Source organism: Mercenaria mercenaria, chromosome 5 (genome assembly GCF_021730395.1).
Source record: "Mercenaria mercenaria strain notata chromosome 5, MADL_Memer_1, whole genome shotgun sequence".
NCBI classification, from domain to species: domain Eukaryota; kingdom Metazoa; phylum Mollusca; class Bivalvia; order Venerida; family Veneridae; genus Mercenaria; species Mercenaria mercenaria.
Window position 1 is genome coordinate 47571999 of NC_069365.1, and position 18946 is coordinate 47590944.

Sequence of the window (18946 nt, forward strand, 5' to 3'; positions counted from 1 at the left end):
GTTATGTTAAACTTGTGTTAAAGAATTTCCGATTTTTCACATCATCTGCAAAGAGTGGCTTTAAAAGAAATTTTGAGCTATTCTGTTTATATATAACAAGGCTTGGTGTTTGAAGCTACAGTCTTTATACTGCTATAGCCCTGAATTGAACCACTCGGAAGTAATTCGACACAAAATTTCCCAACTTTACCCTGACACAAAGCAGACTTCCCTCACAATTTCATCCCATATTTGAAACAAATAAGAACGTTTTTCCTGCATGAAGCAAATTAAAGGCAAGGAGATAACTCTATTAGACATTTTTATAATGCTGCTCCTTTAAAAAAATTTCAAAATGTTTACCTTTATTTTTCTTCCAAACCTATTTTTTGAATGTCCTACAAAACAATCTGACCTCTAACAACCATATAAAATGAGCCGCACCATGGGAAAACCAACATAGTGGCTTTGCGACCAGCATGGATCCAGACCAGCCTGCGCATCTGCACAGTCTGGACAGGATCCATGCTGTTCGCTTTTAAAGCCTATTGGAATTGGAGAAACTATTAGCGAACAGCATGGATCCTGACCAGACTGCGCGGATGCTCAGGCTGGTCTGGATCCATGCTTGTCGCAAACCCACTATGTTGGTTTTCTCATGACACGGCTCAAATGTACTTTCCTGGTATTTTTCAAACATTTCTTATACATGTTTTTTGAAACTTCTGTTAAAATTTTCCAAAACTCTTGACCTTGAAAATATTTCATTTCTGACTTTTCCCTTTTTACTGTCTAAAATTTTAGATGTGTTACATACATCAATTTACTTACGTTTTGCACAATATTTATTCTCTTTTCTTTTCATTCCTTTTGCTTTTAAACAATTTTCACATGTAAACCTGCAAAATAAATGTAAAGTCATAAACCTAGATAAGAAACTTGCCTACGAGTACCATTATGTACAATGCTTTAGAACATAGTGACTGCCTAGTATCTAGAGGCTGAAAATGCCATCATTCTATCCACTGTTAACTATGCCTCTGCAGAACAAATTCCTTGATATGTCAGACTATAAGGATCTTACATGCCTGCCTGTGTAAGACGGGTTTTCCCTACCCAAGTAACAGTGTGGAGCGAAAAACCGAGCATTAGGGATTTATTTTATCCAAGCTGGCCTGAGGGTTGGGGAAAAAGCTGTCTTACACAGGCAGATATGTTAGATCATTTTTCTTGCCTATCACGTTCAAAACAGATCGTGGTGACAAATAGATTTGTGTATTTCCAGGCATTATTTTTGTAGTTTATGACGTCATAAATAGTCATATTAGTGCCAGTACTATCTGACGTCACCCAAGTGCATGCCATTTCAGACAAGGTTTTTCCTAGGGAATGACAGGAATATCTATCCCTGGCACGTGCTCTGACAAATGTATACTTTCCCCACTAGGTAGGCAAAAAATCTGCTTTAGCCTCTGTACAAGAGACAAATTTCAGTCTATCCAGAGCTTACTCTACAGAGATTGTACTGTGCATCGGAATCAGGTTGCAAATTGTCTTGTGATACTCTTTTAAAGGGATATGTCATCTATCAATCTACAAGCATCTCATCTTTAACATCTTTTTTTCTTACCCATTGTTCCAGATAGGTTCAAAATGTAGCACACAAATTTTATGTAGTTTTCTCCCACAATCATCACAATCTACAAACCTGAAAAGGTGAATAAGACCTGTATTATTATAACTGCTGGAAACATCACTTTAACACTACTGAGGCTGATAATTGCCTTTTATTACATGCTTCTCAATGAATTACTGAAATATTCAGAGTGAAATATATCTGATAATATCACAGTGAAAAATATCAAATATACAATATTCACTAAAAACCATTAAAAACATGAAATATATATTAAGATATTCAAACATCTTTCCTTCATGAACACCAGATCTTGCAATTTCACCCATGAAAATACTGCAGGGGGTGTTCACCGAATGAAAGAAATTTTGATCTTATATTGGAACAAACAACTAATCTCTCATTTTAAGACTGAATGTGTACACTCTAGATTGGTAAGCCGAATCATCACTATACACATGATTTTACTCTTACTTCGCTAAATTTCTATAATGAACTTGTCTTTTTTTCAATTTGGACAGTACCATTAACTGTTAAAATGGGTGCTTACCAAAAAGATACTGACTAAATAGCGAACAGTGCAGTTCTTGATCAGACTGCATGTATGTGTAGGCTGATCAAGATCTGCACTGGTCGCAAACGCAGAATCAATCGTGCCCAGCATGTAAGGGTTAATTCTGTAATTTGAATTTTTCCTCTTTCCAGCTGCCAATTTATTTCTTTAGCATTAATGAAATTCCCAAAAAGACATCTACTAAGTTATGAAAATTTTAGTGAAACTGAAAACACCTCAAATACATTAAAGCGACTGACCTCCAGATCCTTTGACAACAATTTTTTTTTTAGGTATCTTGAAATAAATGCTATATTTCTTAAGAAGGCTTTAAAACTTAATTACTGACAAATTTTATGTCACCGAAACACATGAGAATTTGCTGTTTTTACTACTTTTTACAATGAAAATCGAAAAGCGTTTGTCACGCTTTCACTCCAGGTAAACTGTCTCGATTATAAATATCTGTATTTTGAAGTCATTATTCACTACTTCAGCTATAGAGCTATTGGTTACGATGACGGGAAAATGTCTTTATTGCCGCAGCGGTCCGGGGTTCGATTCCCAACATGGTCATCTTTTTTTCTTGATTTGGAATTTTTAGAATATTTTAGAAACAAAACTTCATATTATGAACAAACTTAAATTTGAAAGAAAGGTTATTTTTTAGCCTAATCTGGAGGTCAGTTCCTTTAACAGACTTCGGAAATTATTAAGCAGTTTTAACACGCCTATTTTCTCATCCTGTGTGATCTTTTGTCTTAAATCTGACAACTTAAGGAAAAAATATTCAAAACTGTTTGACCTTTCAAGAGAAATGTGATCAATCAATAAATTCTTCACTTTTCTAGCATATGCTCATGTAAATTTAAGGCAACAGCTGTTAAAAACAACAGCAGTGATATACATAATTATATACCAACTTCTTTTTAATTCTAATCTTTATATTGCATGTTATATGAGTTTATTTCTCTTAAATGATCTTGATGGATGAATTGAACTCTACATCTAATGATGTTTGAGAAGTCAAGAAATAAATTTATACTTACGGTTCCATTTCTAGCACATCATTTTTAAGTTTTGTGAACTGATCCTTTGGTACTTTCCTGAAAATATAAACTAGTAACTCTTAGCCTGTTAAATTTCTAAAATGGACTAGTCCATCATTCAATTTGAGTAATACCATTTATTATTTGAAGGGGTGTTCACTGAAAATTTACTAACTGAATAGCGAACAGTGCAGACCATGACCATGAGCCCCAGCTGCTCCTCCATGCATTATTCCAGGCATGGGTTGCTTCCCGCCCCCCCTGCTCCTCCATGCATTATTTCAGGCATGGGTTGCTTCCCCCCCCCCCCCACCGAGTAAAACCAACACTCTTAGTAAACTGGGTTAAAGTTATTCAAAGTCAGCGACCTTAACCACTGAACCAGAGAGACCACTGTAATGATCTAGATCAATCTCTTGCAACAATACAATTACTGAGATTGAAAAACAACTTACACAGATGGCTGTGTAGGGTCATCCATGAGCTCCACTTCTTCACCCTGTATCTCCTGGAAACACTTCTCACAGTATGTGTATTTATCAGACAGAAGTTCCCTCTTTCTACAGTGTCCAACATGATCGTCAAACAGGCACATCAGTCATGGTGAAATGAAATGAAAAACACAAAAGGCATAAGTTAAGGTCTATAGGAGATGCAATACAAAGAGTCTCTTGTATCCTTACAAGCATCAGTCTCAAATATCACCAAATTGTCAACAACAAAAAAGCAGGACATACTAAAAGTATCATTTGAAATATATCGTATCAAGTAGTCAGTATCATTCCAGTGTGTATAAATTTATACTACTTTTATATGAATTAACAATTAATAATATTCAATGCTACTGTATTCTGTTAAGTATGCTTGATTTTTGTTCAGAAAATGGAAAAGTGATACATGCATTAATTGTCAAGTGTAAACCATAAACTTCTGAAACTGTGTACATACTTGTACTTATTTTTTTTCCATTGTTTATTACTTAAGGGCAGCATTTTTAAAACAAATTTTAAGACTCAAAATATTGATCTCAACACCAGACAAGTATTTCCTGAGGGATTTCAGATGGCAAAAGATCCAGAAACATTCTGTGACATCTTGACCCACTGTTAATTATATTCACTGACCTGTTCTGATAACTGTAATAGACGGCTTCCCTTGGAATGGTGCACAGTTGTTTACCATAGCAACAAAGCACCTGCGGACTGAATGACTGCTTGATACCACAACAGTAACCCAATGACTGCATCACACTGTTAATCTCCTGTTCAAATACTTCGGATAACTGCAAAAATATTGGACAAACAACATGTTTAATACGAGTCGCCTCAAAACACTTATGTGTTAACATTGTAATAAAACAATAGATACAAGCAATAGGTCCCAGTTATTCTATGACAGACTCAACCGTAACTGCACAAGTTATTCCTTGAAGTTCAATTAATTTCTCTTAAAATCTTTTATTGTTCTTGGTCAACAAAAACTTATATCCAGCCCTTTGCATGCACATCACCTGTATCAAGATATTTTATATTTTCCAATTAACTTCTGTGACCAGATTTTTGCACCTAGCCAATTCAGTTTTCCTTTTTTCCTCCAAATTTTATTTTGCTTTGTACAAATATGCTTATTTCTTATTGTAAATACTATTGGTACATAACTCAAGGAAAACATTTTTACAAATACACAATTTTTCAACCAGCTATTCAGGCTGGTCAGTCAACGCATTAACTTTGGTCTAACAAAACAACAATTATTCCAGGTTTAAAACCTTCTATGCAACAGACTTACAGTATTTTAGACACATGAGTAACTTTAAATCCAAGTTAAGCTGTGCAAAACTTTTAACACACACGATAGGAAGTAGTTCATACCAACCTTAGTACAATATTTATATACACGAGAAGACTTTTTGTTGTAGACCCAGGCGTTGTCAAACATCAGCCAAACATCATCAACATACTCCCAGGGATCTTTGTACTGCCCCGTGTCCAGTTTACGTTTTATTGTAGACAAATCCATCGGCTTTCTCACTATCTCATAGTAATCCTGAAATTGAAAATAGTTTTGAATGGGTAATGACTTATTGCTACTTGTTAATCTGGAGACTTGGTCCACAGCTAAGAAATTAAGATTGGCAATTAGTCTTGGAATACTGTTTTTCCATAGATTAGTTCTCAATTTGTGCAGACATGCTGTCCAGAGTTTTGAGACAATTCAGTTTTATAACCTCAGAACTTTTCTTGTCACCCCTGAAAGATATTTTGCCTCAAAAATGTTTAGGACCAAATTAAAAACTGCAAAAGATGTTGTGTCTTTTTTGAAAGACTGTGATTAACTATATCAGTGTTCATGAAAGACCCTGAAAATTCACAGGACAGTCGGTCTGGTAAACACGATTTTTTTAAATGACCGGATAATACTTTACCAGACTGAATTCTTTTTAATAAATTTGATAACTGATCTTTAAAACTGGTATTTATACATAGTCTACATAGACAGCATTTCACAAATTACATCCCTCCAGTTCCAAATATAATGGAAACAGATTTCAGACATAAAGTTTTCAGGCTGTAAAAAGTCTCCCCGTACTTGGTGGATTCAGTGTTGTTATATTTTCTGGTCCTTTGGGGATCATGGAGTCCATTCGACCTATGTGTAACACAGTCCCGCTTAAGCCGGTGCTAGGATTGCACATTTCACTACCTCTCATGAACAGACTCAATCAAACCGAGTCTGCTATTATTCTTCTTGGATGCATTCTTTGCTTCCAAAGGATCTTTTTACAGATTTTATTTATATTCATTTTCTATATCATCACTGTCTTTTCCCCCACAAGTCTATTGTTTGCAAGGAGTCACATGAAAGAGAAAGATGACCTTGGAATTTCTTGGAATTCCCGTCTGGTTCCCGCATACAAAAATCGAGTACCATCCACAATTAGTCGAAACAACACATCCAATGATAACGCGCGTTCTTAGAATTGTCTTGACGTCGTGAGGGGTTTCCACTGTTTCTATTTTCAGGACCAATCAAACAAGCGCTTACTAATATGTAGTTTGACAATTTCTCGGAATTCCATGTTACAATAATAATGAAAGTAAGTTTTTTGTTCAAACTTTAGCGTAACCATGGAGGACTTTCTTCTTATTTTATGATAATGACCTGCAATTTTTATCAGACAATCGATCTTGTGAACTTGATATATCGCAGCGGACTGGATCAAAATTTACCAGATGTCCGAGAGTCCGATGGCTTTCGCGACCTCTGCTATATTGCCACAAGTAACTGTGTTTAACAGCACAATCCTTGCACTTTACCATGTGTAGCAGGGCTGAATTATTGAATATGAAGATGCTTCAAGTCTACTGTACAGATTTTTGGAAAATTATCCGTTGTCTATGATAATATTTGTAAACTAAAATTACACTGCTCTTAAAACTGCATAAAACAATATACATGTATTACAATCAAGTGCAAAGGAGGAACATGCCATCAACTGATAATTCCAGAATCACATACATAGTTTTAAGCATGTTCAATTTACATCTACCGGACAAGATGACCTATTAAGAAACAAGACAATCTCTCTGACTTGGAACATCTCAACAATAGTTAACTTTGCACGGGTTTCAGTCTTTCTAGGCACGGAAAAATGTGGCAAAGAGGACAGGGAAATACAGCCTGCAGCTCTAGAAAACACATTACTATTTCGGTTGTAGTTTCTTAAAAGGAATAACTGCATGAACAGCATAATAAATGTGGTTTTAAAGTATTAGCACATCACTGTTTGATTATATAAATGTTTACCAGTCAGTGGCATTTTCCATTACCAGCTGTTTTATTAGGAAACACTGAACTGTATATTGGTATACAAAACAAAATGTATCAAAAGTTGTAATTTAGCTTAAAGATTATCATATCTCTTAGGGTACACAAATGCTTTCTGAACATAACCAACTTGCTAAATGATAGCCATTTCATGTACGAGACAGATTTTCTAGCAGAAGCATCGCTACATCTCTTTAATTAACAAAGATCTAGACAGGATAGATATATCAAGGGAACTACATATATCAAACTACATATACATTCTTTATCACATTTCTTTAAAACCATAAAACATGCAAGGTACAACAATGTAAGAGGTAAATTTTGCTATGATTGTCCCCAGAGCCATATTCAGGAATTTTCATCCAAACAATAAAAATTTCAACCAGAACAAGAGGGAGAGTATTGACTGCTTTTTTCAGAACAAATTTTTACAAAAAAAAAAAAAAAAAATCATATAAAAGTCCCAAATGACATGCTGAGGAAGTAGACTGCAAGAGCTACCTGTACATAAAAACAAGACAAGGAACTGTAGAATAAGGAATGTTAGTAAAACAGTTTTAAGTGCATACGATGAACAGCCTGATCTGGTGAAGGTTAGGAAAGCCTATGTGAAGTCTGGAAGGAGGAAAGAAAAAAATTCTTTACTATGCAACAAACAAGAGCTGTCCATTAAGGCAAAAAGCTAGACTATTCAACAACTTCTAAATCAAATAGGGCCAAGACATGGCAACACTTTGGCAACTGAGTTATTTAATTAGAAATGATTACAAAATAATTAATGGATAAATGTTTTAGTCAAATAAGGGCAATAATTTGAATTAAATTCAACCAAAATTGTTCTTTATATAGTTACTTCAGTTGGTCTGACAACAAAGACGTCTTGTGTGGTCTCCATATGACACATGCAATGAAAAATGAACCTGCACGAAAAGTGTGATGCTGATGCTTTCGAATAGTCGAGCTAAACACCAATCACACTTGAACCTTCCTAAACCCTTAAAATTTTTCCCTGCTTCAGTTTAACCCATTTCCAAATTTGACGACTAACTGCATAGAATCTTAAAATGAAGATAGTTCGGGTAATATAAACAAAAGGTCCTGAGACGCTCACCTGAGTTACACGTTGATTCAATTTGCCATTTTTCTGGAATAAGACATGATAAAACTGTTACAAAAAGGTCAAATATGTTTGGATAAGAGGCCAAACTCTGTAGGCATGGACTCAGTGGTGTACTATGAAAAGAAAAGGTATTTTCGTGAAACAGGACCATAGTTTTTTTTCTCCACAATATTTGTCATTGGCACATACAACAGGTCTTGTCAATACTACGGAAACCAAGTTTGATCAAGACTGAACTACCCAATTCAGCTGCTTCAACTTTGCTTATGTGGAATTACCAGAAAGAAATTGAAATGATATGGAAGGGATATGATCAGGAGTGAACATGGAGAAAAGCCCAAGAGATCAGGAGAGAATGAAAGCAACTCTGAAGCTAAGGTGAGCTCTAAAAGCTAGGTTAATCTAGAAGCAAATTAAATTTAAACAAGTTAAACCCAGAAACTTACTGGTATTTGTAAGGCTACAGGATCAACTGGTTGGCGGAATGGTAGAGACTCTGGGTCTTGTCTGTACAACTTCTCTAATGTTGGCATCAAAGCTTGTCTCAACTCATCTGGTTTGAATACTGAAATAATATAATTATACCATTAAAGTAGGCTTTAGTATTAGCTGCTATGCCATTTAACTTGCATAATTCTCTTATATAAACCTTTAGCCTGCTAATTTTCTAAAATGGACTGGGCCATCATACAATTTGGGCAATACCATTCAAAGGGGTGTTCACTGAAAATTTACTGACTGAAAAGCGAACAGTGCAGACCATGATCAGCCTGCACGGACAGAATCACTTGCCACCTGCAGGCTAAAGGTTAATATCAAAACCAATGAACATTCACATGTGAAGTACTCTCAATTCTTAATGGAAAAACATTTATCAGCAGATCTGTATTTCAAACATTATCAACCATTAACAAATATCACAGTAACACAACTCTTGAGACAAACTTAACTTAAACACAACCAAGTTTATTCTTCACTGTCACTTCACTGTCACTTTAAATATCTCATCTAATACAGAAGATCAAGAGTGCCTTCAAGCAAGGAATCCATATACTATTATTAAAGGTATGAAAGTGGAAGAAACTATCATACTTTTTCTAGCTTTAGGTTTTGGCGGTGCAGGAGACTGCACTGGTGTAGTGCTGCCCTGACTCGTATCCATGGGACTTGGTTTAATGTCATCATTACCATCCATTGGCTCCGTTTTGGGAGTGGTAACAGCAGCAGAATCAACACTTGGTATCTCTTGTTTTACATCTGTCATTCCTGGCTCCTGTTTTACCTAAAATGTATCAGCAACATGTTAGCTTTCACTTTCATCAAAGGGGAGCATACCATTACAACATCCAGTGTCTCCAATTCCTCAACTAGATCTTTTTCAGTACTCACAGAATTCTTTATATTTTCACATAAACGAGACAGGAGGTTAGCGCATCTGCCACTGATCCTACAGACCATATCAAGGCAAGGTCACTTCCACCCATCATCAGGATGAAGACGCAATCATTTTCTATACATGTACAAAAACGTATCAGATACTGACAGAAATAAAGGCAATAAAGAAAAAAATTTGAAACAACGTTTCTGTGAAAATATCTTTTCCAATCAGTTATAATACCATGTATTTATAATATAAAGCACACATCATTTTCTACTGACTGAAACATTACCTCTGTTTTAATTTCAGATTTAATTTCAGGTTTGATGTCCATGGCATTTGATGGTGTGCTAGTAATGGCACTGGAAGATGATGAAGATGTGACTACAGATGTTGTTGACATGGTCGGTCCCTGTTCAGAGGATGCCGGGTTAGGTGATGACAACACCTCTGACAACGTCTGGGGCTGGGTGTTTACATCCATTGTACCTTCTAACTTGATTTTCTTTTCTTGGCTTCCACTTAAAGATGCAAGTGGGTCCTGAAAAAGCAAAAAGCAGCTTTTCTTAGGCTTCTTTATCAATACAACAATTTAATATTTTCTTGTAACATAAACTCAACATGCTCATTTGTAACTGAAAGAAATGGACATTTAGTTTCGCAGATATGCAAACTGTCCAGCTTTCCTGGTTAACTAACTCCCTGAGGCCGATATCATAACATACTTGCTGCAGCGAGATAAGAATTACCACCTGACGTCAAAGAACATTATCTGACCTTATCACAATCATACTTGCATGCAGTCAATTGAAATCATGCAGGGAAATATTATTAACATGGGTATGTATTAAAATAAACTTACATCTTCGAAGTTTGAACAAATATTTTTATGTCCAATTTCGTCCGTAACTTATTTCCAAATAGAATAATATTTTCACTTCGAAATAATCACCATTTTAACACACTTATTGCGTTTAATAAATATTTGAAAATTTCTGATTTTCTTACTTTCTTTCACATGTAAACACATTAAATTCCAATAAATAGAAAAACATTTTTAACACAGAACATATACATCAGCATCACTCGAAATTTAAACCCTTTTTTGTGAGAGTGTCGATGGTTTATTTTGATGTATAATCTATTTCTAAACATGTACACAAACGTTTTGTGACACGCGCTGAGACAGTTAAGTTGTAAAATTTACATCCATCTTTGAAGAATTATTAAAGTTACAAACATGCGTTTATTTACACACATATTTTTTGTATTTTATGAAACGTATTTTGTTGTGTTATTATTATTCCATTTGTATCGTATGCGATGTAATTGTACAGATATTTCAGCCTTCTAAAACTTAACTTTTCCGACTATTCATTTATCTGAGAATGGAATTTCATCGTCGGAATAATCATCCGACGGAACTGATATGTAAGAATCAGCATGATAATGAATTTTTTTTTTTTATTTCAAGAAATATCTGTGGCAGACGAGATTATTTTACTGTTTTGAAATACAGTAAGAACGAAACACAGGGGAGTTCGTCTTTTTTATTTCCTTTACATGACTGCATAATTACAAACATTTATTTCAACAAGGGAACTAATTATTAGCACAATTAATAATTTATAACATCTAAGAAATAATAGCCAGTATGCAAAATAATTTTGCTTTTGTCAGGATTATCAAAAATTAAGAAGTACATGACGCAATCTGAATCAGCATGATCTCGGTGCTGCGACTTTACTCGTCAATCGCCGACCTGGGGAGTCCTGGTAACGCGCTTAGTCGGATTTCGACGCTACAGGGGTAGAAAATATAACGCCTATAGTCGCATTTCGACCCCAGGGAGTTAAAGAAGTCCATAACTAACATCAACAAAGAAACATGCCAGGTAGGAATGTGTGAAAAACATATATATTAATTTTTTATAAGCGTTTCTATACATCTCTGTAACATCAAGAGAATTTAACCTTAGCCTGGCAGATTCATAGACAGCTATCTTTAGGTTCTTTACCACTCTGCCATGAAGGCTTATGTTAATAAACTAGTAATACTAAAGACAATCACGAACAAGATGTAGATAAAGAAACGAGAAAAACTAACCATGCCAAAACTGGTCTGAATAGATGATGTAGTTGCCAATGATGACTGTACTGATGAGACAAGAGTGTCCGTAGAAGACCGACTAGCCATTGATGCCAAGTTACTACTTGCGGGAAGGGACTGCTGGATCTGCGACTGAGTCGATCCCATTGGCCCCTGATGTACCTGTGGGGACATGCCACGCGGCCCTTTGCCGGCCATTAGGTTAGGGTTTGAGGTTTGCTGATGCTGCTGAAGATGTGGCTGCAGCTGCTGTTGTGGTTGCTGGGGCTGTTGCTGCTGCTGCTGCTGGTTCATCACGTGACCTGGCATCCTTGTACCCAGTGTGTCAAACTGACTCGTGTTCAGTCCAATATTCATCTGGTTTGGATTTCCAGACATATTAATCTGTACAAAGTAATTCAATCATGTATGTATGATGGAAAAAAAACAACGGATGCCCGATTCACAAACATGCATAAAATTATTTTGTTTCAAAAAAGGCAGTCAGTCTTTTCTACGCAAAAATTATGTTATTGTTTGATGACTGCTTTTCACATCAAATTAGTAACAGTGACTCTTGTCATAAAATGGAGAACAAAATGGTTCTTCAAGCAAAATGGAATTTATTATTACATACGACAATGTCCTCAAAATATTTAGAATTTATTGTATGTTCTAAAAATAATCTAAATTTCATTGGCCGAAATCGCTCATCATCTTTTAAAATATATTTCATGTTTAATAGTTAGTGGGTTTTCTCCATTAAACATAACTTTCTAAAAATAGAATGGTAGAATGGTGTTACTCCTGCCAGTGATAACTGGTCAAAATGCTCCGGTTACAATTAACTACAATATATTTCAGCAAAAAGAAACTGTATACACACTAATTCCAGGAATTTTAAGTGTCTTCATTTAAACTTTAATAGGTTTTCACACAGATGTTATTACTTTCAAGCATTAAATATGTTGCAACAAATATTTGGTACTTATTCATAAACCTGAACCATATAATAAAACAGTTACCGACTCTTGAGCCATTGGATATGATGGGATATTCACCAGACGAAAGCTCTGTCAATATTGCCGTCTTCAGGTGAACATCAAATCATATTCAATGGCTCACAGGCCTCGACCTTAACTTTTTTCAGCAGTTGCCAGCAGGTCCACCAACTGCTAAAATCTAGTAGACCTGCTCAGACTTTAGTGGACCTCCAATTCTATCACATAAATTGTGACGTTGTAGACGTCATAACTTCATATGACTCAAAGCAACAGGACTTATTTCTAAAATAATTAAATATGGAAGACTGTAGCAATCTGTTATCCCGAAAAATAATTATTTTGAAAAGTGTCCCAAAATATGGACACAATAATCATCATCCTCCCGACCCGTGTTGAAAGTGAAAAAAGAAAACATCAACAATTAATTATCGGCAATTATTCTGATGATAAACTAAGTAATTGGCCTTGTTTTCATCTTCAATTAACACCCTCTCAAAGAGCTAAAAGAAGTGTGTCGGTTATTCGTGGCTTCTGAAGCGGAGATCAAAGCGGTCTAGTTTCCCCGAGATTGTTATGGCATTACGTCATGTTTTCGCGCCATGTGACACATCACTGTCTGATCATACTTTCTCGATTCCTTTTATTGTTGCGAAGAAATCAGTAAAAAAGTTTTTTCTTTAATTTTTTAAATGCGAATGTGCAATATATCCCGAATAAACTGACATGTAAATGTGTCAAACCGTGAACGATGATAGCGGATGTCCTACCTCTGTGACCTATTTGCCCTCAAGAAATTTACATTATTGTTTGAGAAGAATATCTAACAAAGTGTTGTGTCAAAAAATACATGTACAAAGAATCATTTAAAACTTATTAAAAACCGCAACGACATCATACTGCTTTATTTTAAAACCACATTTCTATTTACGTTCATTAGGTCACGTAACCTATTCTGCAGCGCTAACAGAAATCTGTTTGCCAAAAATCGTTTTACTCCATGTATTTAAATTGCTGCCGCTTTTTCATTATTTAAGATTTTTTAATTGTGTTTTTTGTACTTTTTGGTCAAAAGTCTGAATTTTATTACCATAGTATGTACAGTTTATTTACTTTAAGAAAGAAATAAATAATCAAGATCGCGCTGTTTGAAATTTTACAAAACATTATATGAAAATTTGATCGTTTTTAAAGAATTTTGCCTACATTCCTGTCGATATCTTATTAAAATTGTTATAGAATTCAAACTGTATTAGTTCTCAAGCGGTGTTGAAAATTTAAAGCGATTATATGAAAAAATGAATGCACTACGCGCGTTTTTTGTGTCAAAAGTAACCGCGATGTAAATTAGACATTACGATAGGGCGCACGTGAAAATGGAAAATTACCGCATGACGTTTTGATATTTTTACGATTCGCGGGTAAATTCCAGTCAATCGAGGTAATTTTGCCTGATGTAATTTCTCAATTTGGTAAATACCACGTAAAAACCACTCGCCCAATCGGTGGAGTAGTCCATTCGTGCTCTCCTGACTTCAACTCGCCAATGCTTATAACGGTAGAATGCCGTACTTAAGGCAAAATCAACTTTCGTTTTGTGAATTCGCCGATATGGGTACGATTTCCCCCCCTATTTGTTTACTTTTAAGGGTTTTATTTTATTTGCAGACCGTGACTGAAAATTGGTTGACCGTCGGTCTACCCAACTTTTGATACTTAGTGGACCTGCCGATATTTTGGTTGCGTTGGTCCAACGGTCCACCGCTAAGGTCAAGGCCTGGCTCAAGAGTCAATAATTGTATAATGTACATACCAAAGGTGGTGTAGACCTAGGATGTGGTGCCTGCATCCCTGGCATCCTTGGACCTACATTCGGCGTCACCATATTTGGCTGATTTCCAAATGGGTCATTGCCGGTACCTGGCAAGCCAATAGTTGACAATGGATTGGACATAGGACCATCTGCAATACAAAACAGGAGTCATTAAATAACATTATCGTATCATTTAACTTTAAAACTGCTATTCCTGCAATTGTTTCTAATGAAGACAAACCTAATATAAAATTTCAAAATGCCATCAACACTTTCTTTTTGGTGTTACTTTATAGGGGGATGGGAATTTTTATATCAAACATCATGTAAATGAGAATATACAATTTCTGACTTCCGAGTTGATCGATTAACACCTTACCACAAGACCAATACTCCATATTTTTATATAAGTTTAAATAATAAATCTGGTATAATAATAATAAGTTAAATAAACGTTACTATAACTTACTGGTTTGTGGTCTGATTCCAGCACCAGTTGTATCACCAGGTAACTGTTGCTTCTGAAGTTCTCGGCGCTGTATTCTCTTCTCTTCAAGTTCCTTCTGAATTTTGTAAATTTTCTCCGCCAGGAAGTGGTAATACTCCTCCTACAATACATGTTTATTATTACAACAATATACATCACAAATTCCATTTCAGAAAACACATGTAGAAACCTGATGTGTGCACTGTTCCCCCAACTTACAGTCACTGTACATGGTTTCATGACTCCAGGCGATATATTAATAACATAAAATTTTAAGCACATTATAATTATGTATTTTTCACCATGTCAAGGACCATAACTCCAGTCTAGCTGAGTGAACACAAACTTTCATGCCCTTAATGCATTTTTTTCAGTAAGTCGACTGCTGACTAACAATCCTTTGCAGTTTGATAACTCTGGTTCAAACATGTTTGAGATATGCAAGATACAAATCTGGATGGATGGACTGATAAGGGCAACTCATCAAACATCACCAGACATTAAAATGCACTGCAAGAACTCTACAATTACGCACAAAATTATTTAAAATTCATGAAAACTATTTACCCTGCTATTGGCTGTTTCATACATATCGCCTTCAACTTTTCTTGCATATGCTACCAAATTGTTCATCCTTCTGTCTTTCAAAGCAGCTGGATCCGGTGTGGGGAAAATGGCCTGCACCCTACATATGCAATCAAATCTTTTGTTAAATTCATAGGCTTTCTTCTAGCCTTATGAAGGTAACAGCAGTGTGACATATTAAAATGGAACCTTGAATACTGTAAATATCATTTTAACAAAACTGTTTTGGTATATAAAAAGTAAGAGAAAATCTTTTTAAATGCTCATGTTGCTAGGTATATTGGATAATACCGCATCTTCAGTTTTCAGAATATAAATTTTCAAACCATAGGACTACAGTAAACCTTGAAATGATTTTGCGTTTCCTTGAAAGTTAGCAATACTAGCATGGATAGAATACTTGTAAATTCTAACAAGAGCACCGCCTTGCGGGTGCTGACGCTCATCTGATTTTTTTTGTGTAATAGAAATATTGTCCTACCCATGATTTTCTAAGTATAAAATGGGCCATCATTCTTGCAAAAAGCAGGATAGAGTTATGTTTCTTGATGTACAGTGTCCACTTATGATGGTGAAAAACTGTTGCAAGTTTTAAAGCAATAGCTTTGATAGTTTATGAGAAAAGTCAACTTAAACATAATACTCAACCAAGAAAATGATTTTCTAAGTCCAAAAGGGGCAATAATTATTGCAAAAAGCAGGATGGAGTTATGTTGCTTGCTATACAGGGTCAGCTTATGATGGTGAACAAGTGTTGCAAGTTTCAAAGCAATAGCTTTGATAGTTTAAGAGAAAAAGTTGACCTAAACATAAAACTTAACCAAGAAATCTGATATTTTCTAAGTCCAAAAGGGGCCATAAATCTTGCAAAAAGCAGGATGGAGTTATGTTTCTTGCTGTACAGGGTCAGCTTATGATGGTGAACAAGTGTTGCAAGTTTTAAAGCAATAGCTTTGATAGTTTAGGATAAAAGCTGACCTAAACATAAAACTTAACCAAGAAAACTGATTTTCTAAGTCCAAAAGGGGCAATAATTCTTGCAAAAAGCAAGATGGAGTTATGTTTCTTGATGTACAGGGTCTGCTTATGATGGTGAACAAGTATTCCAAGTTTCAAAGCAATAGCTTTGATAGTTTAGGAGAAAAGTTGACCTAAACATAAAACTTAACCAAGAAATCTGATATTTTCTAAGTACAAAAGGGGCCATAAATCTTGCAAAAAGCAAGATGGAGTTATGTTTCTTGCTATACAGGGTCAGCTTATGAGGGTGAACAAGTATTCCAAGTTTCAAAGCAATAGCTTTGATAGTTTAGGAGAAAAGCTGACCTAAACATAAAACTTAACCAGGCAACGCCGACGCAGACGCAGACGCCGACGCCGACACCGACGCCGACGCCGACAACCGCTCAAGTGATGACAATAACTCATCATTTTTTTTCAAAAAATCAGATGAGCTAAAAACGTTGCAAAATCATCGCTAGCTAAATATAATGCTGTGATGTCATTACTGTCCCGAAAATGTCAATGAAAAAATATGAAATCCTGCTATTGTAAGTTTTTAGATTTTACACTAATACTTACTACTAGCATAGTTAACAGTGAAAATAATACTAAATTTTAGGAAAAGAAGGAAAGATAAAACTTATATATAAGGACCATTCAAAAAAGGATAAGGATCCTTAAACATCCTTAACAAATTCAACATCCTTAAACACAAACAATGAGGCAGTTTCTGCAGTCAACTTACAATTTATAGACAAGATGGTTCCTCAAGTCTTGTGTGACACTCTGGTGCCATTCTTTCGTTCCTCGGTTTGTCTGGGCAATAATCTGCAGACCATCATTACCGGACAATGCACTACTTGTGTTCAGTATAGAATTCATCGGGTTGTTCTGGTTACCCAACAACTGACTGGCTGTGTTTTGACCTGCCGTATTCAGTCCTAAATTCACTGCAATTAAACAACAATACATAACATTTCAAAATCTAACTTACTGATGAATAACTTCCCTTGATTATTATAATTTGAAACAAGAGGACCATGATGGTCCTGAATCGCTCACCTATCCCCACATGACCCAGTGTTCAACTGAGTATGACGTCGTTATTTCTATTATTTGACATAGTGACCTAGTTTTTGAGCACATGTGACCTAGATATCATCAAGATAAAAAATTCTGACCAATTTTTAATGAAGATCCATTGAAAAATATGGCCTCTAGAGAGGTCACAAGGTTTTTCTATTGTTTGACCTAATGACCTAGTTTTTGAAGGCACGTGACCCACTTTTAAACTTGACCTAGATATCATCAAGGTGAACATTCTCACCAATTTTCATGAAGATCTCGTGAAAAATATGGCCTCTAGAGAGGTCACAAGGTTTTTCTATTTTTCGACCTACTGACCTAGTTTTGACCGAACATGACCCAGTTACGAACCTGACCTAGATATCATCAAGTTGAACATTCTCACCAATTTTCATGAAGATCCATTGAAAAATATGGCCTCTAGAAAGGTCACAAGGTTTTTTCTATTTTTAGACCTACTGACCTAGTTTTTGACCCCACGTGACCCAGTTTCGAATTTGACTTAGATATCATCAAGATGAACATTCTGACCAATATTCATGAAGATCTCATGAAAAATTTGGCCTCTAGAGAGGTCACAAGGTTTTTCTATTTTTAGATCTACTGACCTAGTTTTTAACCCCACATGACCCAGTTTCGAACTTGACCTAGATATCTTCAAGGTAAACATACTGACCAATTTTCATGAAGATCCATTGAAAATATCGCCTCTAGAGAGGTCACAAGGTTTTCCTATTTTTAGACCTACTGACCTAGTTTTTGACTGCACGTGACCCAGTTTCAAACTTGACCTAGATATCATCAAGGTGAACATTCTGACCAATTTTCATGAAGATCCATTGAGAAATATGGCCTCTAGAGAGGTCACAAGGTTTTTCTATTTTTAGATCTACTGACCTAGATTTTGACCCCACATGACCCAGTTTCGAACTTGACCTAGACAACATCAAGGTGAACATTCTGACCAATATTCATGAAGATCTCATGAAAAATATGGCCTCTAGAGAGGTCATAAGGTTTTTCTATTTTTAGATCTACTGACCTAGTTTTTAACCCCATGTGACCCAGTTTCGAACTTGACCTAGATATCATCAAGATGAACATTCTGACCAATTTTCATGAAGATCCATTGAGAAATATGGCCTCTAGAGAGGTCACAAGGTTTTTCTATTTTTAGACCTAATGACCTAGTTTTTGACCCTACGTGACCCAGTTTCAAACTTGACCTAGATATCATCAAGATAAACATTCTGACCAATATTCATGAAGATCTCATGAAAAATATGGCCTCTAGAGAGGTCACAAGGTTTTTCTATTTTTAGCTCTACTGACCTAGTT

General features: G+C 35.5%; 1 protein-coding gene across 5 annotated transcripts in view; it reads right to left on the reverse strand.

Moving 5' to 3' along the window:
- Positions 1–18946, reverse strand: part of LOC123558380 (CREB-binding protein-like) — a 45479-nt gene that overhangs the window by 12609 nt on the left and 13924 nt on the right. For 4 of the 5 annotated variants that reach the window (XM_053543432.1, XM_053543431.1, XM_053543430.1 and 1 more), the window contains 14 exons: positions 17268–17472; positions 15503–15638; positions 14918–15056; positions 14449–14597; positions 11653–12039; positions 9839–10087; positions 9261–9450; positions 8615–8733; positions 5093–5263; positions 4342–4499; positions 3673–3777; positions 3218–3274; positions 1610–1687; positions 811–878 (listed from right to left, as the gene is read on the reverse strand). In XM_053543432.1, the coding sequence (XP_053399407.1) occupies positions 811–878; positions 1610–1687; positions 3218–3274; positions 3673–3777; positions 4342–4499; positions 5093–5263; positions 8615–8733; positions 9261–9450; positions 9839–10087; positions 11653–12039; positions 14449–14597; positions 14918–15056; positions 15503–15638; positions 17268–17472 (2211 nt within the window). The remainder of the gene's footprint in view (positions 1–810; positions 879–1609; positions 1688–3217; positions 3275–3672; positions 3778–4341; positions 4500–5092; positions 5264–8614; positions 8734–9260; positions 9451–9838; positions 10088–11652; positions 12040–14448; positions 14598–14917; positions 15057–15502; positions 15639–17267; positions 17473–18946) is intronic. The other variant, XM_053543429.1, reaches the window with a different exon arrangement.